The sequence below is a fragment of the Clinocottus analis genome, unplaced genomic scaffold (genome assembly GCF_023055335.1).
Source record: "Clinocottus analis isolate CAN_PGR_092001 unplaced genomic scaffold, fCliAna1.0.p SCAF_26, whole genome shotgun sequence".
Taxonomy (NCBI): Eukaryota; Metazoa; Chordata; class Actinopteri; order Perciformes; family Cottidae; genus Clinocottus; species Clinocottus analis.
The window spans coordinates 2,263,378-2,279,596 of record NW_027175998.1 but is presented as its reverse complement, the minus strand read 5'-3'; the positions used below and the strand labels follow the sequence as shown (position 1 = coordinate 2,279,596).

The window sequence follows — 16,219 nt, the reverse complement described above, 5'->3', positions numbered from 1 at the left end:
AAACACATCACAGCTGTTTCGGCATCAAACATCATACAAAAGTGGTGAAAACGCTTGGAAGTGATGCAGCAATCCACATTTGTGTTTGTATGACTCTACAATGGATATATTTATTCAGAAGAAATCAACAGCACATGACTAGTATGTGCAGTCTCTCTGAAGACAATCACGTTTTCTGAAATAAAACCTAAGAAATGCTCTGTGCTGACATGGTTTAGCTCAGCAAAAGCGATCATACTTTTCATCACTACGTATGTCTGACTACACAACAACATGCACTAAGACAGGTGTCAAGGTGTTGTAATGTGGAGCTGTTTCCCCTTTTGACTGAGCAAAAATAAGCATCCCAGCAGGTTCCTCCAGCTCTGAGCCGAAAAAACATAAATACTTCAGTCATTTCATATCGACACACAGTGTGCAGTGTGAGAAATTAAAAACGTGTCGTGTCAGCAGTCCTGAAAGAAGCAACAAAAGCTGGAAGTGTTTGGAAATTGGAATCTAGTATAAGAAATCACAGCAGGAAAAGGCAGGACTCCATTTGTGTGAATGACATATACACTTGACATTTGATGAAATGTAAATGTATTTCAACTCCTCATTATGAAGGTCTAAAAGCTACAGTGCTGTTTCACAGTGCAGGTACGCCGTGACGATGGCTGCTTGCCATCATAATTCAACCGAGATGATCCAAGAGAAGCATGAGCCTCTCCTCCTGGATCCGCCCCGTGGGTCTATCTCATTTCACCATTTTGTGCCACCTCGGTTCCTCCTTCCCCGGAAGTCGTTTTTGGCGCTCCGTCGTGAAGAACGTCCCAATTCTTAAAAGGCATCTCGAGGATCGAGGAGGTTTGAAGTTGTTTTTTTTACGGCACCCGTGAACAAATAAAAAGCGGTAACAAACTCAAACTAACCGTTCCTTTTCATTTTCTTCAACTCGATTTATTCAAGATGTTAAAGAGACGTTCTGCCGTTCACAGTGTGCAGCTCGGTTCTCTTCATGATATTCACCTAGTACTTCTTCATACTGAATGTAGGATCCATCCAAGTCAAAGTGCAAATTATACGTCAACATTCTCTCACATTCAGCACTAATTTGCCGTATTTCATGTTGTCACATTGAAAGACAGGCCTGTGTGTGTGTGTATATAATAGATATCAATAAGTCATATATAATATACGTCACTTTTTATTTGTATAGTGCTTTTTTTCCTTCGTACGAACATTTGTAGCGCTTCACACAATAACATACAGTATATAAAGTCTATCATGTATGAGTTGAATACAAAATAAAATGCACGACATCCGAATATATTCTCGCCGTGAACGCTGTCGTGCTCATCCGACAGCGATCAGGAAGTACAGTGGTGTCACTCAACAATGGACAGCTGATGCAGCATAATTCATTGTCGTCGCTTTGAAATGACGGTCCGAGGCGAGGACCGTCTCATTTGTTGAATGCCTGTCGCCTCGACTCCTCCCTCCTCTTGTCTCCTCTCGTGACATCTCTCGTGGGCGGGTGTAAGGCGCGGAGTCGAGGAAAGGAGTCGAGGAGGCACACAAATGGGGAAACGAGACCGACCCCGAGTGCGCTGGCTACGTGAACACAAACGAAACCATGAATGACAAACTGATGGATTAAGTGTTGAAAACACTCTCTCAGGCACTCTTTTACAGTCCACTCTGTGATCCTCTCTCAGGAGTAAGTAACGACTGAGAAGGCTTCAGTGAAAATCCTTTTGTTCGCCTCGAAAAAAACAACAGAATTCACACATTACTGCTATGATCAAAGACACATATTAACTGCACTTGCCATGATATCACAGGACACCGCCTTGCTTCCTTGTTCTGGCTCACATAAGCTGCCGTTCAGATGCCCCCCGTCTACAGACCGCACTGGGACTGCTGCCGGTGTCTGCGAACGCTACACATTTGGCTGAAGGACTGTCCGCATCGCGCGCAGCTGTAGGGCTTCTCCTGCGTGTGGACCGTGCGGTGCCTCTTCAGGTGGCTGGACGAGATGAAGCTCTTCCCGCACAGCGTACACCGGTAGCGCCGCTCCCCCGTGTGGATGAGGAGGTGGACCCGCAGGTTGTTGGGCTGGGCGAAGCCCTTACCGCAGTGCGGGCAGGAGTAGGGCCTCTCCCCCGTGTGCACCCGCTGGTGCAGCTCCAGGGCGGCGGCGCTGGGGAAGATGCACCCGCACACGGCACACGCCGCGGCCTCTTTGGCGGTGGCGGCGGCGGCGACGGCGACAGCAGAGCCACTCTTGTAGAGCCGCCTCTGGCTGGCCGTGGTGGCGGAAGAAGGAGCAGCGGGGGGAGGGGGCGGAGGAGGCAGCGGGGGTGGCGCGGCGGCCAAGTCGAAGGACGCGGCGAAAGCGGCCATTTCGTGGGTGCCGCCCGGGAAGAGCATGGTCGGAGGGCCGTCGAGACTGTCTCCGCCCTGGGAGGGGAAGGAGGCCGAGGGGTGGCCATTCTCTGTGTTCCCCAAACCCAGCTGCGCTACCGCGTACGCTGCACCGAGGTGGCTGACCCTCTCCTGCATCCAGGCCAGGTCCAGGCCCAGACTGTTGAGGCGGTCGGGGCTCGGGTCATCGGGGTCTACAGGGACGGGCAGCTGGGAGGGATGGAGTCCATCTTGCGTAGCGTCATCTGCCTGGAGCTCTGGCTTCAGATCGACATCTGTCGGATCGCCTCCAAGGGCCGTGACTTCCACACCACCGGCCGCCAAGCTGTCGCCCAGAGGCGTGGCGGCTTTACTTTTGGCCCGAGGCCTGCAGGTCAGGTCCATCGTGGAATCAGTAGGCGAAGAGGAGGGCAGGGTGGTGCAGGCGATGTCGGTGAGGCCCGAGTCAGGAACAATGTCACTCGGTGGGGGCTCCTCCTCCCCGGACTCCATGGCCGAAGACGCACAGACGGCCACAGGGGAACAGGCTGAGGGGAGTCAAAGAAGAAAAAAGAGAGAGAGAGAGAGAATCGTTTAAAGAGAATTATTTCAAAAAAACATTTTTCCGTTGTCCTCACTTGCTGCCAACACACATTGGCCGGGCAGAGATGAGCTGATGAGCGTTGACAGGAAGAGTATGAATTTGGGGAAACTATAAATCAAACCGACACGGAGACAAATCTCGGTTCAATCACAACCCAGAATACTCTCCAGTGTCCCGTGCCTCAGAAAAGTGTTTCTGTCGAAATCAAATGTCCCTTCGGTCCCTGGTTACCACATGTATCTACTGATGAAGTCATCTTTGGGAGAGGGAGTGTATTTTTCAAAATGATTACACAAAATTCTGCCGATGTTGGCTCGATCTCGCCTGAGGCACGGCCCACGGGCGAGCTCCAGGGGTCCGGCTCCCGCATGTGTGGCGGGGAACGCTCTCCGACTGCCAGCGAACGCCGCGTGGCGTGCGGTGTTGGCGAACGCAGCCCCTCGGGCTGGCTCCCCCTCCCCCGTAATCAGCAGCCAGATTATAAAATGCCACCAGTTGGTCTTTGTCGTGTAGGTATGCAGTTGAAGTGATCGGCCAACATGCCAACCTTCATGAATCGCACCTTCACTTGAATGCCTTCAGCATTTTTGGTACTAGTTTCTTTTGCTTCAGCAGAAGTAGAGTGCCAATGCTGGAGGCGAGACACCAGCAGTGAGGCCCCGACGCCGCATGGCTGCGTGTACAAGCACTGGGATACGAGTGGAGACGGCAGCTTGGTTCTTTGTGAGGATGCTGTGCTGCAGCGGGAGTAAGCGGTACCCTCCTGGGCCCTCCATCAATGTGGTCTGCCCCCTCTCCAGTGGCCTCAACTTAGATCCCACAGTGCTGCTTACGTCTGTGTGCGTTATTGTTTCCCAATACAATACCTTAAGGGTCTTAACCTTTTGGAAAACATGCGCGGAAATCCTCCCGCTCCCATTATAAGTCCCAGCATGCCCCATTCAGACAATCTTTTGACATAAAATAAGTAATTTTTCCGTATTTTAACCGAACGACAATTCTTTTTGACTGAAACTCCTTCCTAACAGCCCAAGTCTTTGTTTTATTGTGATTTTTGTTGCAGATTCGGATTCTTTAGGTCCTAATGTTTCCAAAAAGGTGTCTTATTGACCGCTCTAAGAGGCATTTTTAAGAAATCTGGTTCATATCATGCTGGATGTTCATAGTTACGATCAAAATATCTTTTAAAAGTGATTTTTTTGCAGATATACATTTTTTCCCAAGACTTTGCTAAACAAAATACATACAATAAACACAAGTATTGGAATTATTGCGGGGTTCTTATGACGACTCAAACACAGGGAAAAACACTGGTTCCACAGTTTTCACCGGCTTGAGTCTGTATATCCTGGGGTGTCATTTCCCAGGAGGGCTCGTTGGTTCCCTCACACAGGGAACCGGGAGCACAGCCCTCCAGTCGGAGAGTGTTCAGCAGGTGCAAAACTCTTTTTTCATTTTCAAAACCTTCAATGTTATCAGTTGCTCATTGGCCAAAGTTCCTTTATTAAATCCGTGAAGTCACTCAAATACATGATGTCCAATTCAATAAATACCCCTTCAATATGAACAAATCTTGGTTCTCCAATGCTTCATCGCTCAGCAACGATACAGAATTGTACAAAATGCTTCTCATGCACTAAACGATTTCAAAAAGCCGCCTCAGGCTGCAGGAACCCGAGATGCTGATGATCTGTGACTCCGTCTGCTCAACCCCTTTTCCTTAGACACCGCTACGTCAGCGTGGATGGTCACTATCCCCCGGTCTGTTCTCAAAATTCTTAGTCTGCCCCACAGAGCATGGAGCGTCACCAGACTGCCCTGCAGGTCACATCCAAGACTTTTAATGACAACTTTAATCTGTCTATGGAGAGAGCTATGCTTCGTTGTCTCCCAATGTGTGTTTTTTTTTTTTTACCAACACTATTTGAATTATGCTCCAGTACACCTGTTCTTCCCGTACGTTGCTTGACTTTGCAATGGAAATCAAACATGCAAAGCTCCACGCACCAAGGCCCGGTCCAGACTGGGGATCAACCCTGTGAGGCGCCGGTGGCGAACCACCGCACCACCTCTGGATTTGCAAGGATTATACATCTCATCCATGAACATTTTTACGGATGCTGAGATTTGGCTCACTCCTCGTGATGCTGTCCTGCTGTACTCTCATAAAGACGCCTTAAGCTTAAAATTGTTCATACAATTTCTGAGCTTTTTTTTTTTTTTAATAACCCCCCCTGACCTTAAGCTCTTTAATGTCAGAACAGTGTCCTGATGCCATGGCCGACTCTTTCGACAATATCTGCCTCGCACTCCTCGGGGCCATATTGCTCCTCTCCAAATCAGAAAGAAAAATCTTAATTTTGCTTATCCGCGACTCGATGAGCACACTCGCCCTCGAGAGACACTGCAGAAGAGCCGGATGTTTATTAAAGGCTAAGAGGTTATTAGTCTCCCTTAACATCAGAGTCACATCATAAACCATCAGGCGAGATCAGCCTGTTTACCCAATTAGATTTTGATTGTTGTATTTAAAAGTGAGGCCCTGAAAGAGCGGAGGGGTCGCCAATTTATGATGATAAAAAGTGGGAGGATATCAGGACTCTGATTGTTTCAGACATGCATGTCCCATTTGTCCCCCTTTGCACTCTGCTGACCCAATTTCAGCCAATTTCCCTGAAACCACTGTCTCTCGGATTAAATCATCTTCCCAGCTCAATATTATTCACCCTGAACTTATAAACGATGTACTGCGCCCTGTCAGTCCCTGCATTTCATCAATTATGATTGGCTGCTCGGCCACTGGTATTTCTCCCTACGACTTTAAACGGAAAACTATACGACCCGCCTTAAACCGCTCGCCCTCGCAGAGACTGGCCTATTAAGATATCATTAATATCTGAGGTGTAAGATAAGATAGTCCTTTATGAGTCCCTCTGTTGGGAAATAACGGTATTACAGCAGCCCTTATTCACAGATCAAAGATCAAGTAATATAAATGCGCGAGACAATGAAGTTATCTCAACAGATTGCTGACAGCAGTTTTTGATAACTATCAGTCTGGTTTTAGAGCTCGACAGTACCGACACCATCCTTCCACCCAGTATCTAACCCGCTTATCCTCTTTAGGGTCGCGGGGCTGGCCATGGATTCAACTGCGTGTCCGTTTCCTCAACTTGTTGACTTAATCAAAGAACCATCGTAAGTAAAGATAAGGTCGTAACGACAACGTCGCCCGAAGAAGTCCATCTAACTACATTTTCTGCCATTTCGAATTTCATGACATCTGATTGCTGCCAAATTTGGCATGGAGCAGAACTGGAAGATGTTGACGTCTCACTTCACAACTATTCGGACCAATCGTCACCAATTTACAAAATGTGTCCAAATAACAACCTGACACCCTGAAAATTGAGGTCAAATCGATCTCTAAGTGACAAAAACAGGTTGTCAGGAAATTTGAGCATTTTTAAGGGATTTTTGCCCTTTTACTGTTTTGACAGTCGTAACAAACGCCTACAGACTTCAAAGTGGTGACTTTTCATGGATAGATGTGGCTTCCATTTGTTTGCCATTCACAATTAGACAATACGTTATGATTTCAGACTGAGAAGTTCTGAGTCAGCGCCCGTCTCTTTAAGCCGCCGTCCGAAAAAAAAACCCAGGCGGCTCGGATTGGTGTGCATCCGGGTCTGCCTGTCAATCAAGCGGCAACGTCTGGTTCTGCTGAGTGTCCTAAACATGCGTTCTCTCTACTGACCAGCAGGGGGCAACTCCTCTTCAGAATCAGAAGCAGTTATTATAGAGGTTCATTCTGGACCTGGGGAGACACATCTGTGATCATACATATCATACATAACATGGCTCCGCCTCCGCTTAGTGATTTTATCAAACAACACACTCTAAGTGGCAGACACACTAGATCTGCTGCTAGAGGTCACTGTGTCTTTTTACTTTGATCCAGCTCTTTTAGCAAATCTGCATTTAACATTAAATCAGCAAACTCATGGAATGATCTGCCATTACACATACGACAACAAAAAAACATATAAAACATTCAAACATAGCCTTAAGGGAACGGCTTGTTGCCCATCGGATGTGCGAGCACTAATGTACTGTTTGTCCTGCCCGTCCATTCGGTGTAAATGTGTATTTGTCTTGTTTGGTGTTTATGTATGATGTGCCTCTGGTGTTTTATATATCCATCTTGAACTAGTTGTGTGAATTTGTTTTGTGTTATTTTAAATGTATTTTCAAGCTGCCATTAAAAAAAAATAGTCTGCTGTCTCTGGCTAGCGACAGCTGATGAAAATTAGCCTCTCTGGCTAACTCTGGCTCACTTACTGTTGATCAGTGTGTATTGTCTCTGTAAAATGATCAAATAAATCAATCAAATATTCTAAACTCCAGAAGATTGACATCAGACCCAGAGAAAGTAACTCGGTGGACCTCGAGTTCAGAGTGTTGCACCACAAAAATATCTATATATATTTATTTCTTTTCATTTTTATGTTCTCAAAATACACTGATATTATAGAACTGTCTATTTACAGATTCCTATTTATTATAAAATAATTTTCCTTAGATTTTTTTATCCTTAAAATGAGAGGGTTTTTTTTTCTTCTTTTTTTTAAATTTTATTTTATTTTATTTTTGTTGGTCGGGGAGACAGTTTGTTTACTAGAAGAATGATACTGTTGATTTGAATGCTGAGAGGTCAGGGGGGGAGGGGGGAATGTTACATGTATCACGATTGCACTGTATTTTTGTGTACTTGCCTTAATTTAAAAAAAAATCTATATATATAGACATATAGATATATCTATATCTATATCTATATATATATATATATATATATATATATATATATATATATATATATATATATATATAGAGAGAGATATATAGACATATATCTATATATCACAGCCGGGATGAATAAGTATTCATGGAGGAAAAACTGGTCGACTAAAGTCCAGACGAGGTGTAAACGCTGACAGGCTTCACTCTAGTTTATTGTCATATTCTTTGTATTAAAACCAGAGTAAACACTGAAACCACGAGAGTTCACACTCACCAGTCGACAGGTCGCACTCGGCCCTGATGTTGACCTCCACCTTGAGGTCCAGGTTGCAGTCGTCTCCCTCCACCTTCTCCTGCTTCACCAGAGGCACCAGCGCGCTGTCCTCCTGCTCGACACGACATAGAGCGTTCTGCATTGATCCGGTTATTACATCGTTCATCGCACGCTTCAAGAAGCCAGCAAGCTAAAGGGCCTCTCTCTATCATACACACACAAGTAATAGAAAAACTGTCCATCTCTGCCAACAAGTATGTGCCATCTCCACTGCCTCAGAGGGTTGAATGGCTGCCTCACAGGATACAGCACAACTTTGACATGTCTTTGAAGTGCTCCTTCTAAAAATCATTCTGCTGAATTACCTTTGAGATGTGACGGAAGGGTTTGTCTATAGACGTGTCAGGAAGAGGCGGCACCACAGGCTGATGGTTGTCAGCTCCTGGAAAAATAGCACAGAACACTGAGCTAGTATTTGTCCACAGCTTGTCTTTGGAGCTTGAGCCACGTGTCATCATTCACCTCCAGCAACCCGTCTCTTCTAAGACGTTTCTTAGTTTCTAAATGAGCTCCCAGCGCTTCAAACGCTCATATTGTGCCGGTTTGAATGCTCTGGGATGCTAAAGTGTCCTCTGAATTACAGTCAAAGACAGAAATGTAGTGGCAAGCACTGGCACGATGTTTGCTGGTATGGTCCATATAAACATCCGGCATCAGCTGATCAGCTGAGGAGAAAAAAAAAGGGCAACGCTTTATAAAAACTGCACGCTATGAAGCATTAGTTAAGTATGAGTAAATTCATCATTTATAAAGCATTGTTCCACACTTTATGAATGATGGATTCACCATTTGTAAATGAAGTATTATATAATGCTTCACAGCGAGCCGTTATTCTAAAGTGGTACTGTGTATTTTGTCTTTGTCATATTTGGTCATGTTGGAGGCAGCCGTGGCCCAGAGAAGTCTCTCTCTGATAACACTTTGTAATAACTGCACGCCATTTACAAAGGGTGAATCCATCATTCATGAATGATGAATTAAGACTAGTTTACTCACGCTTAACTAATGCAATGTCGCGTGCAGAGACGATAACGTTTTACAGAGAAATGTGGAATCATTTTTGCTAGTTCTAACATACAATTAAGCATTTGAAAACACAATAATGACCCGCTGCTGACAAGGACTGAACCAAATTTCCTGAAGACAGGATTTGGCCCCTGAAGTAGTCAAACTCATAGGAGCTTCGGTGTAAACAGGAGCCGCCAACATGCATGTGACTTCCACCACGATAACCTAAAAACAACAATAACACACAGCTGCACTAGAGCTGTCATGTTGGCCAGCCCTGCCACACTGTGCATTGACATGTCTCATAAGGGCCCGTATATGAGGCTGAGGGGCCACAGCAGTACACGAGCCACATGGCTCAGTGTGTGTTTGTGTGTGTATGTATGTGTGTGAGATCAGTCATGACAAGCAGAGCTGGATGAAGTTTGAGCAACTGTGTGGTCTCATTGAGAGGAAAGACAACATCAAACACGTTTTGCTGTGTGAGTCTGTGTCATGACTCTCTGGTGCAACGCTGCAACGAAATAGCTGCAATGTTCTTCCTTTACCTTCATCCTCCACCACCACCACCACCACCATCACCACCACCACCACCACCACCACCACCACCGTACCTTCGGCTGGCCTAAAATGAACGGCGTGCGTCTCCTCCCGCGGACTCCGTCTCCTCATCTTCCTCTCGTGGCTGCGCATCTTCACGTCGATGTCCCGCAGCTTCCTGCGCAGCGCGTCGTTCTCCCGCTCGCTCTTCTCCCGCTCGCGGTCCATCTGGGAGCGCAGCGCGGCGTAGCCGTCGTCCACCAGCTTGCAGATCTCCGCCACGGCCGAGTTGGCCAGGATCTCGATGATCGAGGCGATCTGCGCTTGGAAGCCAACGCAGTCCGCCATCATCATCATCGCCAGGCCCGTCTGCTGCCTCTGCTTCTGCTCGGGCGGAGAGATGCGCGCGGCAGGCTGCTGCTGCTGCGGCTGCTGCTGCTGCTGCGGCTGCTGCTGCGGTGCACGTGCATGAACAGATCCACGCACCGATGTGTGACCGGTGAGCGTTTCACTCACTGTGTCCGTCTTGTTTGTGTGTGTGTTTTGGACGTCCTCTAGAATGTTGTGGGCTCTCCGGGGTGAGAGTCGCCTTTTGATGATGTCAGTTTGTTGTTCCACCAGGTCCTGGCGGCTGCTTCCCATAAAAAGGCGATCGATTTGGTTGTGTTTTTTACCCGCGCGTTTCTTCTCACTTCTCACAAGCAAACCACGCGAGGAAGCGTGGAAGTGTGTGTGTGTGCGAGTGTGTGTGTGTGTGTGTGTGCGTGTGTGTGCGTGTTGTTGTTGAAGAGACGTCCTTTTCCTCGGGAGCGTCACGTGAAGCGACGTCTGTTTCTGATGACGGCGCGGCGCAGCGTCACAGCTGGATCAGCTGTCAGTCGCTCCGACTCCAACAGCTGGAAGCGGCTTTGGACGGAGTTTGTGTCCGCACACGCGCGTGCACTGCGCTGACGTGAAGAGAGACGCCGTTGTCGTGAACGCGCAGAGCAGCAAACGTGTTCTCTGCAGTCACCTGATCCTGATCAACATCCTGCATTGTGTGTTTGCACTGGGTCCTGCAGGGAGGGGAGGGCTGTGTGTGTGTGTGTGTGTGTGTGTGTGTGTGTGTGTGTGTGTGTGTGTGTGTGTGTGTGTGTGTGTGTGTGTGTGTGTGTGTGTGTGTGTACGAGCAGATTGAGTCTGTTTGACTCATTTATTATGCGCGTCTGTGTTTGTTCATATTCTGAGAGCAAATCATTATTTCATAACCCAGAATATGATCATGGGGTCTGAACGCGGGGGATGATCAATCATAGACTTCTCTACTAAAAAGGTAGACTTCATTTGTTTATTTAATACACAAACAAACAAAAAAACTGTTTGTAAGTTAATTATTTGTTAGTTTTGCTTATGAAACTAGAATTTCTGGCGAAAATGCAAAACAAGCTACAAGTTGCGTCTGGACGTAGTGGGCGGGGCATGAATGAGCAATGAGTTTCTATTGGTGGGTCTGACTTCAGGACATGGAGGTCAATTGACATTTTATTGCTCTGTTTTGTCAACATTATTTGCCCACTACGTTCAAACTCTTTTTATTTTGAGAGTGAAAGGTTTTTTTTTCAAGCAAATATTTTTGAATTGTAGCCAGAAATAGTTTCATAAGCTAAACTAATAAATAATGTACTTATTTGCTCGCAAAACTAACAAATACAAATATTTGCTCTCAAAACATGTGTTTTTGTTTGTTTGCATATTAAAGCAACAAATCAACCTTCACACTCTACAAAGAGATGTTGAAGTTTGAGGACATTAAAAACATCAACATTCTCTCGCATTTACTTTTTGTAACATTTTATAATAACTGCACAACATGAAGCAATAAAGTATGAGTAAATACTTAATTTATGATTAATAAAGAATTTCTCCAACCTTTATTTACTCCTATTTACTATTTATTTATGCTCTATTAATACACATGTCTAGCTGTTATATTCTTTCTTAATAAGCTCGTATTTGACCTGTTTTATGATTGTATTTTAATACTTAATTCCAAAATTTTCAAACTTCAAAAGTATTATTTGAATAAAAGAACATGTAGGATTTGCCAACAATCCATAAGATCATTTATAAAGTTATAGTAAATGATGTAATCATTGTACAGTTATGCATGCATTTTATACATCTTTACATATAGCGAGAGATAATGGAGCGTTACAGTTTTTAATTGATGTTTTATGAACACGTATTAATACTAACATTCATGATTAATTTAGGGAGTATAGTCCGTTCAGTATTCAGTGTGACCTCGTCTTTGAAAGGCTGTAAATAGATTCCAGCGGACTCAAAGTCTCCAAACCTTTACTCTACCGACGTTCTATGAACATTTATTTAAACATATTTATTCATTTGATACAGAACAAAATAAATACTCCCAACACATGATGGAATAATACATGAAATATACATTTAATGACGCTACAAAAACTTCAGCTGCAGTGATTCTTTGGAGTTTGTCTCCGATAGAAAGACACACATTCTTGCTCTCAGCTCCTTCAGTGACTAAATATGATTATTATACTCATGAACCAATATGCCAAACCCAGGTGTATCTATAATTATTGACAAGAAGTCATATACATTATTTTGCATATTTTATGCAAATTGCAAAAAGAACTGGAACGTCGTGAACCTATGACTCACGTGTTTATGTTATTATTGTTATTGCTTGCCTACTTGTATTGCAGCCAGTAGTTTGGCTCCTCCCATGTGCTGCTGGTCCACAGATCTGATTTCATAAAAAACAAAACAGTGACATAAAATACCGTTTGTTAGGAAGGGGCTTCATGCAATTGTATACGCCCCGACGCCCTGCACGACCACACACACATCAACACACAGCCGGCAGTGTTGCATAGCACTCTACATTGACTTATTGAATCACTTAGTTCACACCACATCCATCTCCACTGCTCGCCCCTTTCTCCAGCTTCCTGTCCCCGACGGACTTTTCTGCATTTGACTTTTGTTTTTTTTTAGCAATCTCCCCATTTTAAAAAAAACAACACATTAACAATTCTCCTTCTCCAGGTGAATCTGCTCATGCTTTGGAAACGAGGCAAAAGAAAGAAAAATAGACGGACCTCGTGGCAAAAGGAGAAGATGGACGAGCTGACCAATCAGAGACGAGCTGAGAGAACAGCTGGCATCGGGCGAGTCTCCAAACAGGTGTGTCGTCAAATTATAGTACAGTTGGGGCCGATAATGTGACATTATATCTGGACTCCAGTAGGACGTGCACGCTCATGTGTTCCTTTAGTGCTGTGAGCCTCGAGTAATTGTTTATAAAAATAAAAAAAAGAAAAGAGGAAGGACACGTTTCACAGGCAGTCCACCTGTCTTCAAGTTCCTCTTGTGAAAGGTCAGCGGACTCTTCCTCTTTTTCCACGTCTGACTCCTCTAATGAGGATGTGTTAGAGGACGAGGAGGAGGAAGAGGAGAAGAACTGCTCTGACCTCCCCACATTCAAATCACAAATCAAAACTCACCTCTTTACAACTGCTTTTATGACTGTGTGCTCTCTTAAATTAAATTCTTAAATTATTAAGAAGAAGAGGAAGAAGAAAAAGAAGAGTTCAAACGTGACCGGTGCTGGGTTGTTTATTGGCTCATGCTTCGCTCGGCCGTACAACTCTTCCTCTCCTGGTTGGTTCTCCCCTCATGGCGTTGCGTGTGATTGGCTGGTGGAGCCGACCAACCAGTTCTACCGTGACACGTCTCATTCTGGACAGAGGAATGAGCTGGTAAACCGCCATGTGGGCCTCGTAGTTGCACTCATTCTGATTGAAAAGAGCAAGACTCGATCCCGCATTCTATGTGTGTCTGTGTGTGTGTGTGTGTGTGTGAATCAGGGGGCGTGGCAGTTTGGTAGAGGCGGGACCACGTCTGCTGCTTTCAAACCTGTCCGGCGTGGACACGAACACGTGGTGGTGGAAGAAAAGACGCTGGGGTCGGAGAGTAAGAGAGCTGAGAGTTCTCGCATCTACTCTGACGTTTTAAAGGTTGGAAAAAATAAAACGCGGACTCCATCTGCGACGATACGCTTAGTCATTTTGATACTGTAAAATATTTGATGATATTCCTTTATAAAAATTGTATTTGTGGTATTTTGGCGCTACTGTGATCCACTGTGGGCGCGGTGGAATTTGTATTGACAGAATTTGAATTTGACATAAGTATGCAGAGGTAAATTCTTCCTTTTAAGTCAACAGTACAGTTGCACATGTGAAAGGTTGATGGGTATGTTTCTACCAGTACAGTTTTTGCATCTGGCAATACATATTTCAATGTTTTCGTATCACTTTGCGTTGTGTCCAGTTTCCTTTTCTGTGGATAACTGAAAAAGATGGAAGATAACTGAGACTGTTGTGAGTGTTGCAGTCATTTGTAAATACTTAGTGAGGCATAAATACTTTAAATGAGGCCTCACAAAATACTTAACTCACGACTACCGAAATGAATCATGAATTGCATAATTGGTGTTTCTAAAACATATATAAACACGCTCCCTAACCATCAGTGCATGTTTAAATCATGATATGTATAAATGCATGCATACATGTACATCTAAATAACTTCTTAATCATTTGCTTCACAAATGATCCAATGAACTATTGACAACTCTAAATAGTTGGTTTGTGATTTTGATAATTCTAAAAATGGAGAATCCTTTGTTTATAAAATCGGACCATAAAATCAAACAATAAAGCTTATTAATCACCAATAAAACATGTATAGATGTGTATTAATGGAGTGAACAATGTGTCATAGCGTGGAGTTATTAAGTGTTTCCTCATTTTCACCGCCTACCGTTCCTCATCACGTTGATGATGATGATGATTATGAGTCAGACTTCACTCAATAGTGGGAGATTATTTTTAAATTCTGAATTCATAGGACGTCTCCAATCCGCTGTGTGAATTCATGAACATATTCCAGACACTGTGTCCACAATCAACCCCTCAGATATTCTCTGCTGTCTACCCGATAAACAGTCTCATCACTCGTCCTCCTCCAATCGCTAATTCTTGGTCTTTTCCTGTTTTTCTTCAGCGAGAACTGAGACGAGCTTCCAGGCTCACGGCCTTTCTGAAGGCGGTGAGGGAAAAGGGTAAATGAAGGTAGTAAATGAAGTGTCCCGGGATGAATACGAGGATGCGTGTGCACACACTGTGTATATAAATAATCTCTGTGCTTTCTTTCTCTATCGCATATGCACGTCTTCACGTCGAAGTATCTTATAAAGAACCCAGTAGAATATATTGAAGAAGAGGAAGGCCAGAGGGAAGCCCGCCCTCGACACAGTGTCAATCTTCTTGGCTCGGTCGATAAATAACTTCCTCATCTCTTCGATGCTTTTCCCCCCGGGGGGCTTCTTGGCAGCGTTTCCTGCCGCGGCCCCCGGGGCGTTGGGCACGGCGACGGCGTGGTTGGCTCCGCCCTTCGAGCCCTTCCGGTTGCTCGGGGTGGAGGAGGTCACGGCCGCCGCGGAGGTCGCTCGGTTCTCGTGCGGTTCCCCGTCCTGTTTGGAGGGACAACGGAGGAGAGGGAGGGCTCACAGATCAGGTAATAGTCACCGCACACGCCTCTGACGGGCCCTCGAGCAAGGCACTGAGCGAGGGCTAAACTGGTTGGCTCCTCTGGTTGTGCATAATAACGGCCTTGGATTGGATAGTGCAGAAAAGATTCATTCCACACACTTTAACACTTACAACACGTTATGTCATGACCTTACATCCCACTATGCATCTTCTTAATAGGTAAATAAAGGGCCATTTCCTCAAAATGTGAAAGGTTTCTTAAGATATAACCTTTTCTCCATCTACACGTTAGCATAGCATGCTCGTTATGACCCACGCCACTGACTCCCAACCGGTTCAGTGTTACTGTCCATGTCTTCACTGAACCAGCAGGCGGATGGGGATGTGGTTGGAACATGCAGGTGAAACACAAATACATGCAAAAACACACACGCACGCACACAAACACACACACACACACACACACACACGCACACGCACTGCGCCTTTACCCTGTGGTTGCTGGTGTAGACGTTGGTCATAGATCCATGAGGAGGGCCTGTCGCTTTTCCGTTGTCAACATTAACACGGCGGAGGGAATAAGCTAGCTCCTCTGGATCAACAGCGCCTCCACTGATCTACCAGTTGACAGCATGCACACCAGTAAACAACACACAGAAAGCAAAAGGACCGACAACAAAATAAAACAATAGCATCTAAAAACAAGGGGCTGGGACGCACATTCATTCAGTCAAGCTACATGTTGAAAGTGTTTGTTCAAAGCTGCCAAATACATTTTGTTTGGGGGTTTTCATCGAAATTCTGAACAATTCCCTCAGCAGTTACCTGCAGAGAACGCCAATTAAATCACACAAAAAAAGAAGCTATTATATAAAAATGCACTTTTATGAATTGCTATGTTGCGCCCTCATGATCCATAATAACATGCCTGGAATATACATTAAATTTTATCAAAAGACTAACCATTTTCTC

The 16,219-nt window shown here is 45.0% G+C and overlaps 2 protein-coding genes across 3 annotated transcripts in view; both read right to left on the bottom strand.

Annotated features, from left to right (window-relative positions):
- Positions 1-10,451, bottom strand: part of LOC137794800 (zinc finger protein 208-like) — a 28,283-nt gene extending 17,832 nt beyond the window's left edge. Inside the window, exons 1-4 of the mRNA XM_068591817.1 lie at positions 9,746-10,451; positions 8,429-8,505; positions 8,064-8,175; positions 1,890-2,933 (exon numbers count right to left, since the gene is read on the bottom strand). Of these exons, the coding sequence (XP_068447918.1) occupies positions 1,890-2,933; positions 8,064-8,175; positions 8,429-8,505; positions 9,746-10,313 (1,801 nt within the window). The 5' untranslated portion in view covers positions 10,314-10,451. The remainder of the gene's footprint in view (positions 1-1,889; positions 2,934-8,063; positions 8,176-8,428; positions 8,506-9,745) is intronic.
- A 1,676-nt stretch (positions 10,452-12,127) lies between these two features.
- LOC137794945 (glycine receptor subunit alpha-3-like) overlaps positions 12,128-16,219 on the bottom strand; it is a 31,925-nt gene continuing 27,833 nt past the window's right edge. The window contains exons 9-10 of one of the 2 annotated variants that reach the window (XM_068592108.1): positions 15,739-15,864; positions 12,128-15,228 (exon numbers count right to left, since the gene is read on the bottom strand). In XM_068592108.1, coding sequence (XP_068448209.1) covers positions 14,911-15,228; positions 15,739-15,864 — 444 coding nt within the window. In that variant the 3' untranslated portion in view covers positions 12,128-14,910. The remainder of the gene's footprint in view (positions 15,229-15,738; positions 15,865-16,219) is intronic. The other variant, XM_068592107.1, reaches the window with a different exon arrangement.